General features: G+C 41.9%; 1 protein-coding gene across 1 annotated transcript in view; it reads right to left on the bottom strand.

Annotated features, from left to right (window-relative positions):
- Window positions 1–19,746, bottom strand: part of Ryr3 (ryanodine receptor 3) — a 547,606-nt gene that overhangs the window by 289,527 nt on the left and 238,333 nt on the right. The window contains exons 9-11 of the mRNA XM_005381167.2: window positions 14,931–15,005; window positions 13,145–13,301; window positions 2,347–2,520 (exon numbers count right to left, since the gene is read on the bottom strand). Of these exons, the coding sequence (XP_005381224.1) occupies window positions 2,347–2,520; window positions 13,145–13,301; window positions 14,931–15,005 (406 nt within the window). The remainder of the gene's footprint in view (window positions 1–2,346; window positions 2,521–13,144; window positions 13,302–14,930; window positions 15,006–19,746) is intronic.

Genomic DNA, 19,746 nt, shown 5'->3' on the forward strand with positions numbered 1-19,746 from the left:
GGTTTTTCTTGCTCAGATAACAGCCAAAGAAGAAAGCAGTGAAAACTGGAGGAAATACAATTGTCAGAATGCTGTTTTTATGCCCAGTTCTAAGGGCTTTTTTTTCTCTTGCAGGAGTCCCACAACCCAAGGGAGGAAGGAAGGCCAATGTGGGAATGGGAAAGCGGGGAGATTTGTTTCATATGAGTTACCATCCGTCAGCTTTGTCCCTGTGTTTGTTCTCCCTTAGTTTTTCTAGGTTCTGGTTTTGTTCATTTCATAGAACACTCAACACAAACATGGACATCCTTCACATTTTAAGAGGGAGAGCTTAGCCTGATTCTTATGAAATGGAGCAGGGTGTCCCTGCCAAGGGCCGAGTATTAGATGATTGGATACAGAGTTTCTCCCCAAGTCATATGCATGTTCTAACAGTGATGTGGATATAAGGATATATCTAAGGATAGGCACAATAAATCAGCAATGCAGCCTGGGATCTATCCACCTGAGCAGTGCTTGAAGAATCCTTCTCCCACCGAAAGTCACAGTTAAGATCCTCAAACTCCACTCTCTTAAAATGTTATTGCCTTAGCAGATTTGAAAAATTACAGAGGCTGCAGGTAGTAATATTATACTATCTGGAGTATTCTGATAGCCAGGTAAGCGGATGGTTTTAGCATCTATTTTTCAACTTGCCCTGATTCCAAAGGTATAATCTTCACTTCTCGGTTGTGTCCCCTCTAGAACTCAGCTGAAAACCTACTGTATTTTCCAGGTCTGTCCTAGGACTTGGGGGTCCCTGATCCTCAACACCTGTGTCCTAGTACTGTTAAACTGTCAACACCCCTGCTGGGCTTTCACTATCATTACTGCAGCCTTTGGTTGGCTGTCTTGACTTCACATTCCCCATCCACGGTCTAATGGATCCTAGAGAAAACTGCACGGAGAGTTTCAGGCCAATGTTTCTGTAGTTCCCTCTACTCTGGAATCTTGGCTTGTCAAGTCCTAGAAATATTGGCTGACCCTAGACTTAAACCAACCCTCCAGCATAGTAGAGCTAACACAAGGTCCTGCTGTCTATTCTGGAAATCAGTAAATGTTTGGGAGGGAAAAACAAAGGCAAAGGTGTGTTCACTTTAGTGTAGTAACATTCTGCATGTGATCATCAGTAATATTCTGGGTGTCTTTCTTACTGGAAGCTGCAAATGGTTTTCTTGGTTTGCATTTTAGCCAGCCTTTGAAGTTGTTTTCAGAAGAAAGGCTGAGCTCATACAAGCTATCTGTGTGGCCTCTTATTTTCTCTATTTTCAAATATCCTCTTCATAATTTTATTCCCCCTTTTCTGGATATTTTCCTGGTCTTCCCTACCTCTTCCCTTCTTCTTTCTCTCTCCCGCTTCCCTTTCTCCCTACCCAGGGCCTTTACGCTGAGTTGCATCTCCAGCCCTTTTTGTCACTAAGTTGCCCAGTCTGTGCTCAAACTGGTGATCTTCCTGCCTCAGCCTCTCAGAATGCTAGGATCACAGGTGTGCACCATGATGCCTGACTGTATGTTTTACTTTGTACAAAGTTAAGATATTACATTATGATTTGTTTCCAACACCCTTTCTCACAATACCCAGCATTCTTGGGAAATCTGTCATTACCACACTAGGCTAATATATCCAAACACAAATATGGCCTTATTTTGGGACTTGACTATTTAAATCTGAAAGGGTATTCCAAGAAAAAAAGCACCACACTCTTGGCATTTGTTCTCTGGCTCCTATCAGAAGAAATGCTATTACGGCAATTGACTTTCTGGTAAAATGATGCTGCATATATCCAGGCTGGTTTCCCGCTGTGACAGGCAGTGACAGATAACTCAAGTCTGGACACAGCATCATTTCACGGCATCTTTTTTTTTTCTGCATATTGATCCCCATGGCTTTATTAATATGCAATCTGCATTTTCTCTGCAGAGATTCTATTCGGTTCCCATCTTATTCAAAGAGCGCAATAACTCCATTATCCATCTACATGAAGGAAGCACCGATGCGGGTAACCCCAGAACAGTGAAACTACTAACAGTCACTTAGATCAGGTTTTCGAGTGAATTAAACAAATCCCACTCCCTCCTCACAGAGCTGCCATGCATGGAACGGTTTTGTTTTCTTGTTATTGCATGTGTGTGTGTGTGGGGGGGGGGTCAAGGTTACCAAATTAGACTGATGGACTCGACTGGAGGATCACATACATGTCAGAGTCACTGTTCTGAACAGTGAGAAATAAAACTCAATCACGTCCCTCATGCTCAAAATCACTTCCATTGCCTAGTTGCTCGCAACCCAGTATGAAACAACTGCTGGCAGGCTCGCTGACCCTTCACCTTTCTTTTCAGAGGTCCCAGGCGAGATGTTTTGGCATCTTGTGCTTTGTAGGTGACCCAGAGACCACTGGCTACGTGCTGGACAAAGCAGACAGAATCTCCGTACTTGATTTCGGGAACTCCCATGCCTTCCATATCTCGCTTGTGACTAGAATCCAGTTTCTCCTTGATTTCCTGTTTCACACACAAAAGAAACAAACACAAGCATGTCTGACTAAAGAGAAATTCAGTCTGTAAGACAAATCATTTGCATGGAATTTGTAACCTAGGAAAGTGGTTACCGAAATAGTCACGATCTGCCCATCCAAGCCAGGATTTTATAACAGCTTGCTTCTTTTCTCTGCCGTTAATTGTAACATCAGTGTATTTCAAGTTTTGGCTACCTGAATAATTATTCAAAACCATGGGAAATAAGGCAGTTGGTAGTTTCTTGCTTCTGTTCTAATGCTATATAATTCTTCATTATACTTTCTACTTTCTGCATCTTGACTTCTATACCTTAATAAGTAACCTTTACTGGTCAATTAACTTATTTTTAGCAATTGATATCTTCTACAATTTTCATGGTTATTTTATGTAAATGTCCTATTCAGGAACTTTACAGAGATCTATTAACATCTTATCAATCTACTGATCAATCAATCAATCAATCAATCATCTATCTGTCTGTCTCTCCATCCATCCAACAGAAGGCTGGCAAGGGTGGTACTCTAATACTAGGCTTTTCGGAACACTTCAGTTGTGACTTGCAGTATATGAATTTCATTCATCAGTTGCCACTATTTCACAACTTATTCATTTCCTAGTATGGAAAAGGGACTTACTATGCCTTAGGTAATCACTTGCTAACAACCCATCACAAGAGTACGTCATAAGGCAGATCCCTGATGCGTGGTAACCTTTCCCCCTCCTCATCAATCAGGGTCTCTAGGTCTCTATTCTGAATGGCTCTACTCTATTTCCATTTCTTTTCTACATCTTGTGTTAAATTGCTCATTTGTAAAAGCCATTAACTAGGCAACATTTTCAATATTTTATAGAATAAAAGATGTAGCATACTGTTCCCTCTGCTTGCAACAATATTCCACTCATTTTAATGATGGGGCAACAGCAGCACATGCATTAAGCACTTACTTTACCATGCAGTGTTCTAAGCTCTTTACATATACAGACATTAATTTAGTAACGAGGCCTCCCATATAGCTAGCAGTACTGTCCAAGCTCTACAGATGAGACAATGAGTACAGTTATTTGCCCAACATCACTACAAGAAGTAATGCCAGGACCTAAATCAAGAGGTCCAGTTCTAGGGTCTACTATTCTTAACTCCTACACACTCTTCAAAACCCTGCACAGACAAGACTTTCTCTGTGAAAGCAAAGTTAAACTTCTCTTGCTATACTTCCCCAGAATAATTTCATTCTTTGTATTGAGCACTTAGCACATCATAATGTACATGTGTTTGTTTACATGCCATTTTTTTTGGAGGGGTCAAGTTTTGAAAGAATCAGGTCAATTAATTTTGGATTCTTAATACAGGGAATTCATGGTTCTCTTTCTATCTGTAATATTTTCTTTCACACATACTTAGTTTACATTTCAGCTCATTTCTTTTCCTTCAGATCTTCAAAAAAGCAAAATTAGTTATTTCATACACATTTAAAGTACCATTTTGGGTAGTATTAATACTTTATAAGAAAATTATCTATTTTAAAAACATATGCTATAACATTGACTAGATTTTTAAATATGACTTTTTGTTTCTCAGAATGAACATATCTAAAGGAAGAGGTTTTAGAACTTTGTTTAGAGGTGATTGTCAAGAATGCCTCTATTCTACAAAACAATGGATACTTGATTTCATCTCAGAAACATTCACAGCTCTAGAGACATCTAAGCCAGTTACAACTAGAACATGGAAAATGCCCAAAATTTTATCTTTAGCCTATTTTCTAACCATAACATATGCAGTAAAATAAAAGCACACTACATCTGTTAAATGCAAAGAATTACCTTATCTCTAATAGCTCCTCATTAAAATAATGCATATTCCTAAGCTATCAATGAGTATGGTTACTTCATCTATTTTCTCACTCTTTTTTATTTAAATATGTTTTCCAAAAGGACAAAACTGCTAGAGTCACTAAAATAAATGAGTCATTATTCTGAATAGAATAGAATGTCTCTCTGTGTCTTTGGTTTTATAAATCAACACTATCTTCCAAAGTTCTGTGGTAGTCACTGTAGCAATCATTTCTAATTTAAAGGGAAATCAGCAACAACAAAAACTAAGAAGTGAGACAAAATCAACACTAACAACAATCCAATTCTACACAACAATCATGATAAATCAGCAAGGAAACAAAAGAGGTCAGTGATGGAGACGCTTCATTGGGCTGACAGCATCTGCTGGTCTCCTTCTGACTTGAGTTAAATGAATGCTCTTCTCGGCTTCCACTGACTCTGGCCCCTGATGCAGCCACCTTCCTGCTGGAAATGGAACCTTCCTAAACAGCAGGACTAATATATATATATGGATATTAACTTCATAGAAAAAGCTCTGAGGTGACTAGAAATATTGTCTCAGTTCTACAGATGAGAAAATGAATACAGTCCTTTGCCCAACATCACTCAAGGAAGTAATGCCAAGCTCTAAATCAAGAGGTCCAGTTCCAGGGTCTGGCTTTTCCTACTAGTGTAAACTCCTACACACCCTTCAAAACCCTGCACAGATGAGACTCTCTCTGTAAAAGCAGAGTTGAATTTCTCTTGTTATATTTTCCCTGAACACCCTTTCAACAACTTCCAACTTTCTGCAAACTACAATTATCATTTTTAAAGTTCTTATGTGTGTTTTAATCAAATTGGACTATTAATTTTTTTACTACTTATTTTTTCACTGTTGAGCTTAGCCATATACAGGGCCTCTGACAAAAACACAATTTCCCAGTGGCACACATGTGTAATCCCACTTTCTTGGAGGCTGAGGCAGGAGGATCAAAAGTTTGAGTCCAGCCTGGGCTACTTAGTAATGCAGCAAAATCTGGTCTCAAAATAAGTACAAAAGGCTGGGGGTGTAGCTCAGTGTGAAGGTCCTGGGTTCCATTTCTAGTACTGGGAAAAGGAAAAAAGAATGACTTCTACCTATATTTCCCCTGAAGGACCTGGTGCTGCATACATGGTTCTGCAAGGTACAGTGTGTGCCCTCCCTGGGAACTGTGAGCAGCAAGTTCTCCCGTGGATGCCAATCACGTCCTGATCCCTGGGCTTCCTCAGACTTGAGTAATAATGAAACTTATTTCTTAAAACACATATGAAACCTTTGCCACCACATTAGCTGCCTCTTGTCAGACTGAAGACTCTTGAAGAACAGAACTAGAAATTGTCTTTGCGTTGCACAGAGTGTTCTGCTTGAAATAGGTTGCGAATCATTTGTTTTTGTTTGATTCTGCAGGCAATGATTTTGTATATCATCTTATCTGCATCAGTGTTGCCTATGTCAGAGGATGAGCTGATTCTGAGAAGGAGTATGTTGCTTGGCCTAATATGTGTTGAAGGCGATAATCATTATCTTCTGCCTCCACTGACAGCTTATTGAGGAAATGCTCATGAGCTCATCATAACCATAACTCATAACGATCATATCAGCGTTTGGCTTAGATGATCATGTTGCTGCTCTCCAGATTGGTTTGGAGTTTCTCAAAGGACAAACGGGAACAAACAGTAATATTTTCCTGTGTGTAGCCAGAGCCAGGCATTGTGCGAACTTTAAAATGACAGTATCGTATCCATGAACTTACCAGGGCCCACACAATGACACTTATCCACAGTACTCTACAAACATTTCCCCAAACTTCTTAACGGCTCTGCTGTTTATTGTCTTACTTTGTAGATGACAAAATTGAGGAGTTAGAAACTAGCTCAGAACTACACAACTAGCAAGTAATGAAACAATTCACGATCAGGTACAATTCCAAAGCCTATTTGTATTTTAATACACTTATTTGAATGGTTACTGTACTTTTAGTGCAGTTAAGTAATTAACTGTATTAATGTTAAGGTGTTTAGAGGCTATTGCAAAGCAAAAATTAAACATGTATTCTAGTCATGAAAAAAATGGCTTTGGATTCTTTAACACTTCAGGAGTTACACATACTGGTCAATAATCATAAGGAGGAAGCCAGCTATGGAATCTGCTTATCTGTATGTGTTTCTGCAGAAATGTAGAAAAAGCTGGCAATGGTAAAGCCAACATTATGAGCCTTAAAGATATCAGTTATTAAGGTCCCTGTAAATGCCTACATATTGTGACGATGGAAAGCATTTTTATAATACACTAAAACTTGACTACATCTAGTTCTAAGAACTACTGAAACTTTTACATATTAATAAATGCATAAGAATAATCACAAGGTGATATGCTCTGTATTGGAAGTATAGCTGGAGTTTGGCAGACAGAACAACCTTGCCAGGGCATATGAGGATGGTTTTATACAAGGTTTACATCTGACTGAGCTCAGGTTAGAAGGTGTGTTAGTTTAGCTTTTCTTACTATAACCAAGAACCTGAAGCTGGGTAAAGGAAAGCAGTTTATTTAGCTCATGGTTCTGGGGTTTCAAGGACCCACCTTTGGTGACAGTCTTGCTGGGGAGTTCTGAGGCAGCACCGGGCACCGCACAGCAAGAGATAAGGAGCATGTGTATATGTTCTGGTCTCTCTTCCTCTTTTTATAAAGCCACCAGGTTTCAACTGCAGGGCCTCTACCCTGGAGACCTCTAACCCTAAATATATTCAAAAAGCCGCACCTCTAAACGCAACAGTCAAGTTTCCGCTCTCTTATTACGATAACCTTTTCTACTCTCAACCTTTGCTGTTCCTTAGAATTCATTCTTTGATCTCCAGGAACATGAACTCAGCACACCTGACGTCTAGCAGGGTAGGAGTTATATTCCTTCTATTTCATTATTAGGTAAGAAACAAATAAGGACAACAGAACAAAACAAAGATGGAACTCTGTTTAGTGAAGCATTCTGCTTTCCCTCATCTCCAAGTCACTGTTCTGAGTATCTTTTGGGAAGAGCTGAGGTAGATAACGGAAAGCCATGGCAACACCACGGTATTGCCTATTGGAATAACTAGTCTAACATCATGTAAGGACTAACCGAAGGACTAAGAAGAAATATGGCAAGAGATGGTTGAGTTCTAAGTTAAGTGAGTAGGATGATTATCTGTGAAAGAGCAGGTCCTAATTTATACTTACTAGAGTGGAGTTTGTTGTTCTTCAGTATCATGAAACCACCTGTGTCCACACAAATCAAGAAAATATCTCTCTAGTGCAGAGATAAGCACTCAGAAGTGTTTCAGAGGGAAGGAAGGGAAGACTGGATGATGCTGGGATGAGCCTTCAGGAAAGTTGTAGCTACCATAGTCCTTCCTACCTGTTTTTGGAGAAACCTTGAAGAATCACCTGTAGGTTCATTTCTATATGACTTCTTCATCTGGAATCTGAGGTCTGAGGATTGCCTTAACAAACCCAGAGCCTCACGAGTGGGAAGACGAGGCAGGCCTCGCTATTTACAGGAAGCTGAGGTGGGGCAGCTTCACTTGCCCATTAGGCAAGGTGCTTTCTGGAGCAGAAGACCTCCCTGGACTCTCTTTCACATTTTGCATTTAATCCCTGTACCACCAGCTCAAGGTAGGCAACAGAACTATTCACAAATAAGGAAAGAGCCTCACGGGTCATCATACCGATATCACTTTATCTTTACAATAATCTTTCTAGACACACCCCCATATCCTTATTTTTACAAAAAGGGACATTAAGGCTCAACAGCAAATGGAAGAGCTGAATACTGGCTCAAATCCAGGTTTCTTCCACCTCACCAGCCCTATTTTGCTTGGAGTGCTTCTTTGCTTGGTCTACTTTGAACAAGAAATACTAGAGAAAGCACATCAATGTACATTTTAAAAATCCTTCCCAGGTTGCATTTGAGATGAAACTGCAGTAGGTGGTTTGTCTCTAGACATTTGAATCTCAGTCCCTATGTTTTCTCCTCCCCCTTCTCTTCCTTCATATCGCCCCTGTCCTCAACTGATAACTCAGGAAGGGGAAGAGCAAGCGAGGGTGCAGGCGAGTGCGGCAGTGCTACAGCACCGATGTGTGTGCAGACGCAGGCATGCTGAGCCCAGCTGCCTGCTCCGGGGCTGCAGCAGGCAGCTGAGGCTAAAGGGCACATGAAAGGCAGGTGGAGGAGTCGTGCCTAACCAAAGCACAGCACTTAGCACCTATAGAGATTTGACAAATGTCTCCTAAATTGAACGTAATGTTTTTGCCACAGAGGAAAAATTTCCTCTAGCTGGGACAGTGATAGCTCTATGCCCTTATGCAATGAAATAGGCAAAAATTTGAGATTCTAGCTCTATCATTTCAACACTTATGGTACAATCATTTAAAGTAGGTTTTCAAAGCACTTTTAGAGTGGCTATAAAATAAATGGCTACACATAAGGCGGCCTGCTTTAACATTTATTAATTCACCCTTTCCTGAAAGGAACTTAGTGCTGTAAACTGACATTGAGATATGACATCTAAATAGCACTGCCATGCCACAGTAAATATTAAATCACATTATCTGACAATCCTTAGGGAATGGCCTTGCAATGTTAAGACCATGGAAAAATGATGTGAAATCAAACTGATAGAAATTTGACTTACAAGTCCAACATAAAATGAGTCTCTCTCATTCAATGTGTGGGATTACGATAGCCAAATGATTACACAATGATGACAAGAAATTTCTATAAAGATGATGGAGGTTAAAAGGAGATGATTTCACTCTGTATTCCAGTGTATGGCCACATTTATGTATTCTTTAAGCAAAGAATTTTTAAGCTTAATAAATGGTATACAATGGGCAGGGTGCTAGAATGAAGAAAACAACTGGGCACAGCGGCACACACCTGTAATCCCAGCTCTCTGGGAGGCTGAGATTGGAAGATCACAAGTTTGAACTCAGCCTGGGCAACTTAGAAACCTAGTGAGATTCTGTCTCAAAATAAAATGAGAAGTGGCTGGGGATATAACTCAATGCAAAGGTCCTGCATTCAGCCGCCAGTATATAAACAAATGAATGCATGCGGGGGTGGGGGGGTATGTGTGGTCCTTTTTATCCAGGGCTCCTGGCTGAGGGGGTGGTAACTGTAATGGTAGCATGAACAAGGTTTCCTCCCCGGAGTGGCACTTGAAATTTGTCAGGAAGTATGAGAAGAGCTCACTGCCGCACGAGTGGTGGGGTTCTGAGAGGTTAAGAGACATTCTGGGAAAGGTCTGGTGGTGAGAAAACTACAGCATGTCCACGTACTGAGAAACACCCAGTGTCTGGCTCTCAAGGCAACCTCAAGCAAGTCAAAAGAAACAATGCAAGTGTGGGCTGCGGTTAGATAGGAAAGAATCTTTTATAAGGGACCTCAAGTAAGGTGCAAATAGATTAAAGCTGTGTTCCAGGTCTCACAGAGAACAGATGGGAATCAAGGCCAGATTCAGGCAAGTCGGAAGCTATGTAGGGGGTCTCCTCACACACCATTTTGAGGAAAGATGGAGGTGCTACATGTTGGAGGCAACAATACCTCCCAGACCTCTGGCTTGACCAGGGTCATCCTGCTAAAGTGGGGAGTGAGGGCTTTGACCAACACCACATTCTGCTCATTATTCTGCATGGGTCACACAGCGTCCTCGAAGACCAAAAGTCTGATTCCACCTGAAGCAAGTCCAGGCTGATAACTGCAGCTGGTGCTTGGATGCAGTCACCTTTCAGCAGGGCTTAGCCATCCTCCACCTTCTCATGTACATGCGTCATCCCCAGGGGCACCTGCCACCTTCCTTGTCAAGGCAGCTGGGTAAGGATATAAATGTGCATCTGCAGCTGGTCAATGGCCCTCAATTTAGTAGTCACAGCTGTCACAGACTAGTGCAAATCAACAAAAAATGCAACAAGATGGAAAGCCCATCATTACAGATGACTCATGGTCCAGCATCCTCTAAAACATGTGACTGCAGCCCCAAAAGTGCTCCTCCCAGAGCTGCCTTCTGCTCAGTGGCCTTTCTACCATACCAAGTGGATCAGATGCATACACCACTTCCTCCCCAACCCCATTCACATAGGATATAGTTTACTTTCTCTACCTCTCTGCCTTTCCACAGATCCAACTTCTTGCCAACATGCATATCCTGAGATGCTCTCTCAGGCTACATCACCCCTTAAGAGGCAGGAGCAGCAAGATGACTCAATGTCCTTGCACTGTGGAAAAATAGGCCTCAAACTTCTGTCTCTTGAGGGTCCTCTCTATTTCCCTGGGAGGTGAAGCACACCAATGTGCAACTAGCGAAGATCACTTGCAACTAGCAAAGTAAGAATGTTCTGACTTGGGAGCCACATGGAAGCCCAGAGAGACCACGGCTACTCCAGGGTTCTCCCCGTCGCTACTTGGGTTCTGTGTGGCAGAGCTGTGCAGTCCCACATGGTCTTCCTTCTTTGCAGCTTCACAGTCTAAGATGTCAAATGCTGCACCCTCAGGATGGTCCAAGGAAGCCCCAATTTCCTGTATAAACAAAGCCATATATGCTTTGTCACAAAACCTAGGTAATTTTAATTTTCATTCCTTTCAAATGAAAATGAAAGAAACTGGGCTGAGTACTACTGCACTGAGTTATTAAAAGCTGGTAGCACAGTGACTTCAATGAAATGTAAACGCACTGCCAAGTGTGCAGGACAGGGTGACTCATGGGTGACTTTCACCGCTACCTCGGCTACGCCAGCAGCCTCCGTGGTACTGCAATGGCTTTCCACCCTCAGCTGCTTGCCTTTATGTGTACTGAGAGGCCAAGCGTGGTATGAAGTACAAGGAGTATTACAAGGACCCCACGGTGCTCTGAGCTTTTCTGGCTTCCCTGGAGACTGTGGCACATGCTGGGCCATGCTCCATAAGGCAGAGCCAAGAAAGGAACAAGATGGAGGGCTTCCCGAGGAACAGGATCCCGCCAGCTTCATGGGAGCCTGCCCAATTCCTCTGCTGTTCGAGATATCGTAAGACTTTGGGTCATTGTTCTGTCCCAGCCCCTCTCAACTGGGCCAGGGAAAAAGGGGTAGAGCACTCAGGTAAGGAAAAGGCCAAGCACGCACTCTCAGACAGGCACTCATCGGCAGTGCCGGGCCATTTCTCACTTTCCAGCTCCTTTCTCCTACCCCATTTGCTCCTGGCCCCTACTCTATGTCCCAGGTGCCCTTAGGGGAGACCGAGAGAGAAGAGATTGTCTCTCTTCTTACAATTTTTCTGTTGCTTTTTTTCCTTTGATTCTTATAGTGCCATAAACCACTTCCTGGAGACCAAAATGTTTTTGTTAGATATAAATTTGAATTTAAGATCCCTCTTGTCCTGGGAATCTAAAGAAAGAGGGATTGATAGTGACATGAAGGAGATCTGCTCAGAAAACTAGAGCGAGGTCAAGTAGGCAACATGTCATTGGGTGAGGAAGGGACAGAAGGTGGCAAGTGAAGGGAGTTCTGGAAGAAGAAAAAGAAGCTCACCTTGTTTTTTTTTTTTTTTTTTTTAATATTTGGAGGATAGGGGTTGGAAAAGATGGCTTCTAATGTACAGCAGTTCTATGAGAAAAAAAAAAAAACAAACCCTCTGCATGCCAGAGAGGTTCTTAGCCTAATAGCACCAGAGAGGCATAAAAAGAAGGGGGAAAAGACCGAGCCCTAGTTTCAAAGAAAGGCAGGGCTGGAAGACTGGTCTCTTCTGATGCACTAGGAATCAGCAGTGCCCTACAGAAAATGCAGCTGTCAGCTTCACACCTCTCCCTACACAGAGTCATCAATAACTCTTTGCTGAAATTGAGCAGAGAACACAGATCAAATCCATTTCTGGGAAAGAGCAGAAGAATGAAATCAGATATGAAGCTCCCATTGGAGACGGTGAGCTGTCCTCTCAGAAGTGAAAACTGTGCATACATCTGCACAGAGCTTTTGTTATGCTTGGGTGATCTTTCCAGAACAATCACCAAATGGCCAAAAAGCTAGCTGTCCAGCACAAGTTAGCACAGCGTGCAGTCCTCACTGTCTATGTCCAGCTCTGAGTTCTGCAGAGACAGACTTGGCTGAAGATCCAAGTTAGACATTTGACAAAGTGGTAGTTTACAGATACATCAAATGGCAAAGCTTTTCACATGGGGTCAACCTAACTACCAGAAGGTCTAATGTTAATGGAAGTTGGGTGGACAGGACAAAGCTAAGAGATGTGAACAGAGGTGGAAGCCAAGAAAAAAGGATGAAGAAGGCACTAGTAAATTTGAATAATATAAATAATGCAAGATGATGTGTCCAGAAGTATGTAGTCTAAGAGTCTTCCTGAAGTAATTTTCTAGATTTAAATAAAAGTAGCTCTTACACTTATTATACCTCCATTGCTTCACAGGAGTGAAGCATAAAACTCAGAAGTACTACAAACAACTTAGAATATACTAAACAATAACAATATATTGTATTAGTCTCTGAGCAACAATATCCACTTCTGTGATCCCTGTGTTTTCTCAGGCTTTCCCGTTTCCCCTTACCCAAGACTTTCCTTTGCTGAAGGTACTCATTCTTCCAAGAATTCAGTTGAAAAGATAAAGAAAGGGATTGTGCTAGGTCTACATTACAATTTCCTTTTGTTTGTCTGCTTCCTTTGCAATCACAGCTCTCCTGGGAGGTTTCAGAGCTTTCTAGAATGGGGTCAAAGGCCACTTCATCACACCTTACCTTTGATGCCCGGAAAGAGAAGGCTGTGGACTTGGTGTCTGACTTTCCCCGGTCTTGCAGCAGAAGGCCTTGGTCCTCTGTCAAAGCCAGGTAGTGGCCTGTAGTGAGGTGCCGCAGTCGGAAAGCCTGGCCCCATCTGATGTTGCTGCCACTCCAGCTGGGCAGAGGATGCAGACAAAAAGCAGAAAAAGCAGGAAAAAAAAGTCCTTTTCAGTATTTACCATGTGCTTTTTTACATACATCAGCAGACTTGAATCAGCCTCCTGACTTGGTGATGGTGGGGAAGCATATCATTCCCAAATGTCTTATCTACACTGAAACATTTTATTACTGTGAAGAGTGTTACTTTCAAGAGAAATACCAAAAATGACCTATGCAGTTTACCCTCCCCAGAGAGAGGCAAGTAATAAGCAAGTGTGACAAGTAAGCAAATATTTGTTATGTGAGGAAATAAATCCTATGAAAAAAACAAAGTAGAATACAAGATCTAGAGCAGGGAATCCCATGTGGAATGTTAATCTTTTCATGGTCCTCCACCAAAAGGTTAGCATTCAACAAAAGTTATGGTAACTATTATAGGAGAAATTATCCACAGAATAACCAGGAACTCAAAATTTATCTTTTAACTTAGAAGAGATGTTTAAAGGATATATGTGTCAAATTTTAACATCACTTACCATTTTGTCTGACTCTCTGGGGCATCAACGAATCCAAGTCACATTGATTAAAGGCTTTAATTCTTCATATTAAGGCCTCTGGGGCAATGAACTAAGAGTCATAACCAGAACTATATGTGTATGCCCATTCTGATTTAAAAAGTCCAATATCCTGAGAAAAGGGTTTAATACCATTTTATTTTTTCACAGGACTAGGAAGAGGATATAAATGCCCCAAGCCAGTTATCAAATGGGAGCTCCTTATAAACAGTATTCATTTTCTACTCTAAATATATACAACTTTGTCAGTTATATCCAAATCAATATTATTTAAATCAGTAGCCTCCAATTTTTAGTTAGAAAATTTAAATAAGGTGATGTGTGTATGAGGGGAGTATAAAAGAAGTTCTAATATTTTCTGCTCATCTCAGGTAGATTATCTCAAAGGCCTCCTTAGGAGTATAAACCCCTCATGAAAAAGGCCTCAAACATGTGTTCAGGGAGACACTGAACTGAACACAAAAGAGAAAAGCAGAGGTGAACAACCAGATTACGGTACTAAACCTTTCTCATCCCAAGCAGGTAAGCTTTAGCATAACTTCCCTACGTACTCAGCAAACAAAGGTGCTGCACTCCACCGGGCCACCCATCAGTAGTTTGTAGTTTAAGGGACATGTTACTTAAGTTTCCCTGAGCTGCTCTTCTAACCAGTTTCCTGTTCCTTCCACCTAAGCATATTACCATCTCTGAAGTTCTGATAGATACCATTTTTCCACTGATGCATTTCCAGGAGAGTTTTAGTTTCTCTTACCCCACGCCATCATGACTACCTATCTGTCTCTTCATTTAAAGCTAACTTTCCACTGGAGCCAAGACATCTATTGAGGGAAGAGGGAAGACTGCTGAGGGTCCAGAGAATTTGCCTTAAAAAACAAATAGCAAAGGAAATTTGATAGCTGCCAGTGGTCAGGTATGAGCCTTGCTTTTATTACTCAGGCATTGGAAATCGTGTAGCAAAGGACTTTTGCGAGTTCACCAGGTGATGTAGAGCAAATGAAACATTTAGGAGACTGGATTATAAGGGGAAAGCAAGCAATCTTGAAGAAAGCAATGCACGGGCCTTCCATTACCTTATGCGAAGGGGCTCCACTCTCCACAGGGACCTGGCTCTCTGCCCAGCTCCTCCAGCTTCATAGAATACTCTCCTGTGAGCAGAGGTGGAGATCAGCACTCTGTAAGGGACAGCTCCCCGCACAGCCAGCACAGACCTGCCCCTCTGTGCTGACTGCAGAAGTTAAACAAAGCAGAGCCACAGGGAAGCACAGTTCCAGTCTCCTTCTCTCAGGAGGGCCAGCAGCTGCTTAAGGGGAGGGTGCTACTCACCACGGACACATCGTCACTCACCAGGCGTGCAGTGAAAGGGGGCATGAGAACATCTCCATTTCTACATGTGGGGTCGAAACAGCCCGGTCACACACATGCCATGACAGCAACACAGAGTGCTGCAAGCATTTCAGGTTAAGCGCTTTGATTTGTCTTTATGTCTTTTATAAATGGCTTTATTCTTTTCAAGCTCATCTTCAGAACAGTGTGAACTCACTGCCGTTGTTCCTGGGAGCTTGGGACCAGCTGTATGTAGGCTCAGTCGCTGTAGTGTTTGTGATTTTTATTATTGCACTATTGTTTTCTCTTGCATGAAGGGTTATGCTTTATTGCATTTATAAATATTTTTTAAATTTTGAAATAGCTTTATATTTGCAGAAAACTGCAAGGACAGTGCACAGAGGTCCATTATAGTCTTGTTCAGTTTCCTCTGATGTCATGAAGTTATACTATTCATGTCCTATTTGTCAAAAGTGAGAAAACAACTCGGGATGTCATTACTAGCACAACTCAAGATGTTACCTAGATTTTGTCTCAGTTTTCCCCTTAAGTTTTTCCCTTTACAGAACCATATTTAGGCCGGCATGCTGCATTTAGTTGGCATGACTCTCCTGCTTCCTCTAATCTATTGCAGTTTTCAGCCTTTCCTTGCTTTATATGACTGAACGTTTGGGGAGTTATTGGTTGGGTATTTAATAAAATGTCCCTCAACTTGCGTTTGTCTGATGCTCTTCTAGTGATTAGCAAAGCCTGTTTTTAAATCTGTATACTGGGGCTGGACCAGTTTAGATCCCAGCATCTGCTGAAGTAGACTATCATGGTTTAACAGCACATCTCAGAAACAGTGGTCCACACTAACTGGGACCCTGAGCCTAGTCACTTTTCATAGTTTGAGGTTTTTGATGACGACTCATCATTTAACTGCATTTAAATTCACTAATTTAAAATCCTATCTCCATTTTAAAGTATTTGTTTTTATCACTGTTGAATCATTCAAGCCCCAGAATAAACTTGATGCACATTTTGGAAACAACAGGTAAGCATTAGAAATAAAGAAGAACTGTGTATTTTCCCCTTTGGAGTAGTAGTATGAATTGGCTCAAAATACGAGTTTAGACCTAAATTTGCATCTGTTACCTATGTGATTTTGGGCAGGCTTCTTTCAACTCTCTGTGCTTCAGCTTTATCATCTGTAAAATCAGTTTAATAAAGGCACTGACATTCTGGAATGATTTTTAAAGGCTGAGTGTGTTTTTCTAAAGAGTAATTGATGTGCACAAGTGTTTTCATGGGCGGACATACAAACTACTACAAATGATGGATTTATCCAAATTTTGTGTAAACCTGACATTTATAAATAGAAAAACATTAGTGGCACAAAAATATAATGAAAAAGTATATTAATGTGGTTATTTCTGGAAGGTGGCATTGTAGAGTGCATTTTTAAATGAATTTTTTGTTTTTGTCTTTTTGAGACAGACTCTCACTATGCAGTTCAGGCTGGCCTTGAGCTCACTTTGTAGCCCAAGCTGGTCTTGAACTCGCAATGATCCTCCTGCCTCAGCCTCCCAAGTGCTAGAATTACAGGCGTGCACCACCATGCTGGACTCTCTAAATGTTTTTTTTTTTTAATGCATATGTAATCAGAAAGTACTTAGTCATTATTAGGAAAGAAAATCCCTTACTGGTTTAAGGCACCCCCACTGTCTCAGTACCTGGCCTGGAATGAAAATAATTCTGCACTGACTGAGCCACTTGGAGGCATCTGCTGAGATTTTCCCTGATGCTTCTCCCCTTTTAGTGCAGGATAGGATACCTCAGGAGGAGGTGAAGCAGCTCAGCTCAGGCCAGAGTGAGACTGTATGCAGCAGCCTTAGAGGACTCTCCACCCTGACATCTGAAGGAGCCTTCAATGTTTTTTCTTCCTTCCTGGGACATTGTCACAGCTTGATCTGTTTAATCTCACAAGGTTACTAGGGTTGAAACAACTTGTTCCTGTTCCTTAAAATAATTCCAAGGAGAGGAGTAGAGTGGGTGGTAAGCTGAGGTGCTTTTGAAAGCTTGGCTGACAGATCAGCCTTAGCAGCTTCAATAGGTTAAGTGATTATCTCAGGGTGTTTGACAAGGCAAAGGCACAGGCGAGGATCAGAGCTCAGAATGTGAGATTGTTGAATTTGGGTTTCCATGCTGGGACAGTCTGTCTATCAAGCCGGGCTGCTTGCATGGTGCAGAGGGAATAAAAACAATGTCCTGTGGAAAGCAAGCCTCCTAGCATGTTCTCCATTTCCCATTCCCTCCTCCACTCCCTAATGTCAGTGTTCCTGATGATCCTGGCCAGTTCGGAGGATTTTTTTCTAGCATTAGAAGGCAATGAGGAGGCTTCTTACTCACCTCCCCTACACATGGAAGAGCATCAAGGCTTCCTGTTTGATGGAGATTCCAACTGATATAAAACAGCCACGTTCCAGTGGCCTGACAATCGCTATTTACTGGCCTCAATCACAGCCCTTTCTTGCTTCCTTAAAAAAGCCCTGCTGTTTTTTCTTAGAGTTTCATTTTCTAAGACACAAATGAGAGCCTCGGGAGTCCTGAGCACAGGTCAGCTCAGTTCTCTCTCACCTCAGTGATGGCTCACATGCCTGCTTCCTGAGAGCTATCTGGGAGCTGTTCTCTGTCCCCCTCACTCTCCCTACCCCTCCACGCGAGCATACCTTTCCTTTCAAGCAGGATCTTGTTGAGACCCTTAACAAGAACACCCACCAAAGGACAAGCCTCTCGAGGCAGCACAGTTGCTGCCCAAGCTGTTTCCAAAGTGGCTTTAATTTTAATGACAGGGAGGGGTGTGTGTGTGTATGTATGTGCTGGGGAGGTGTCCATATATTGGACAAAAACCCGGAAAAAATGAGATAACTCATTTTTTGCAGGTTTCTACCATAATAAGTAGAAGAAGAGCTCGGCAGTGGTGTTGGACCTTTTAATGACAGGAGCAGCTTGCTCCTGCACACGTGCCGCAGGTTTGCCACCACTGTTCCAGGGTATCCCAGGGTATTCCATTTTTATGCAGATAACTGCAAGTTTAATCACAAAATTTAGTTTGGTAACTACTTGCACATTTTCCCTTGATGTAACAGAGTAAGATGTAAATGAGCTATTTTGTGGTCTCACTGAGGAAAGAAAAGGAAAACCTCTTGCAACTGAATAGGGTCACATGATATTATCTAGAGTAGGGGATGCTCAATTCTATGAGAAATTGGGTCAACCTAACTTTTCTCTTCAAGAGGTCATTGGACCAGTGTCAGGGAAGCAGGGGGTGAATTAATCAGATGCTTGAAATAGATCTGCATTTTATGTGTCCCAGACACTGTTCTAGGTCACATCTGGTTCCCATGAGGGGATACTTCAGAGGAAACAGCAAATAGGAAGAGACTCAGAACAATGAGGAGTCGATATAGCTAGGGACAACTTCATTTCTAGGGTCCTTTAGTACATCAAATAAGGAACGAGCTCTGATAGTCAATAGCTCTGGATCCTAGGACCCCACCCCAAATCGGCCAGTGGGTGACCTTTCACAGAAGTCTGAGCTAGCTAATCTCCAAATTGTGAAGATTTGTAAGACTACATTTTTAGTGAAAGAAATGCAGTTGATACGATTCCTGACACAAAAGGACAAGAAGCATTATCACCAAGTCAGACTTAACTGTTGTCTCAAATTCAGTCCAATTTGGGCCAGCAATATTGGTGGTACTTCTATTAATATGACGACTACTGCAGCTACTATCACTATTACTACTATTAGTACAACAGTGCCAAGGATTAAACCCAGGGCCTTCACACTGAGCCACATTCTCAGGCCTTTAAGAACATTTGCTTTTAAAATTTTGGGACAGGGACTTGCTAAGTCACTAAGCTGTGCAGGCTGGGGTCAAACTCACAATCCTCCTGCCTCAGTCTCCCAGAGTTGCTCATGCCACAGGTATATACTGCTATATCCAGCTTTAAAAAAGTACATCAGACTTAAACAGTAATATGGCCAATCTTTACATGCATTGTGCTTTTGATGATAATCAGAATATGACTCTTCAGTATAAATTTAGGATTTAGATGAGTATCTTCCATCTCACAGTTTGGATGTTTTAATAAGCACCATCAGGAGCTCAACTAGCAGACCGGAGAAAACCACCTCAGCAGCGCCCTCTTACGTTGCCCTTGGCATTGCTCGCTGCTGCAACCAGCTCCTGCCAGGTACCAACGTTTGGCTTCTCCAGTACTAGTGGGTAATATACCTGTGGCATGAGCAAACTCCACCTCAATTGCTTAGTACATGAAATGGGAAGAAGAGAGAACGGTTTGCCTTGAAGAACCTGGTCAAAAATTTATGAAAGCACACAGACTTCCTAAATGATTAGCCTGGTTTGCATCAGTAAAATAGATGCTTCAGCCTGATGAATACTACTAGAAACTCCTTATACTCAGAGGCAAGCCAGAGGAAAGGGTTTTTAGGGCATTATAGGCTTTCTGCTCGCTCTCTCTCTCTCCATATATAAGATATAGATATAACTATAC

Source organism: Chinchilla lanigera, unplaced genomic scaffold (assembly GCF_000276665.1).
Source record: "Chinchilla lanigera isolate Chin_1 unplaced genomic scaffold, ChiLan1.0 scaffold00015, whole genome shotgun sequence".
Classification (NCBI taxonomy): Eukaryota; Metazoa; Chordata; class Mammalia; order Rodentia; family Chinchillidae; genus Chinchilla; species Chinchilla lanigera.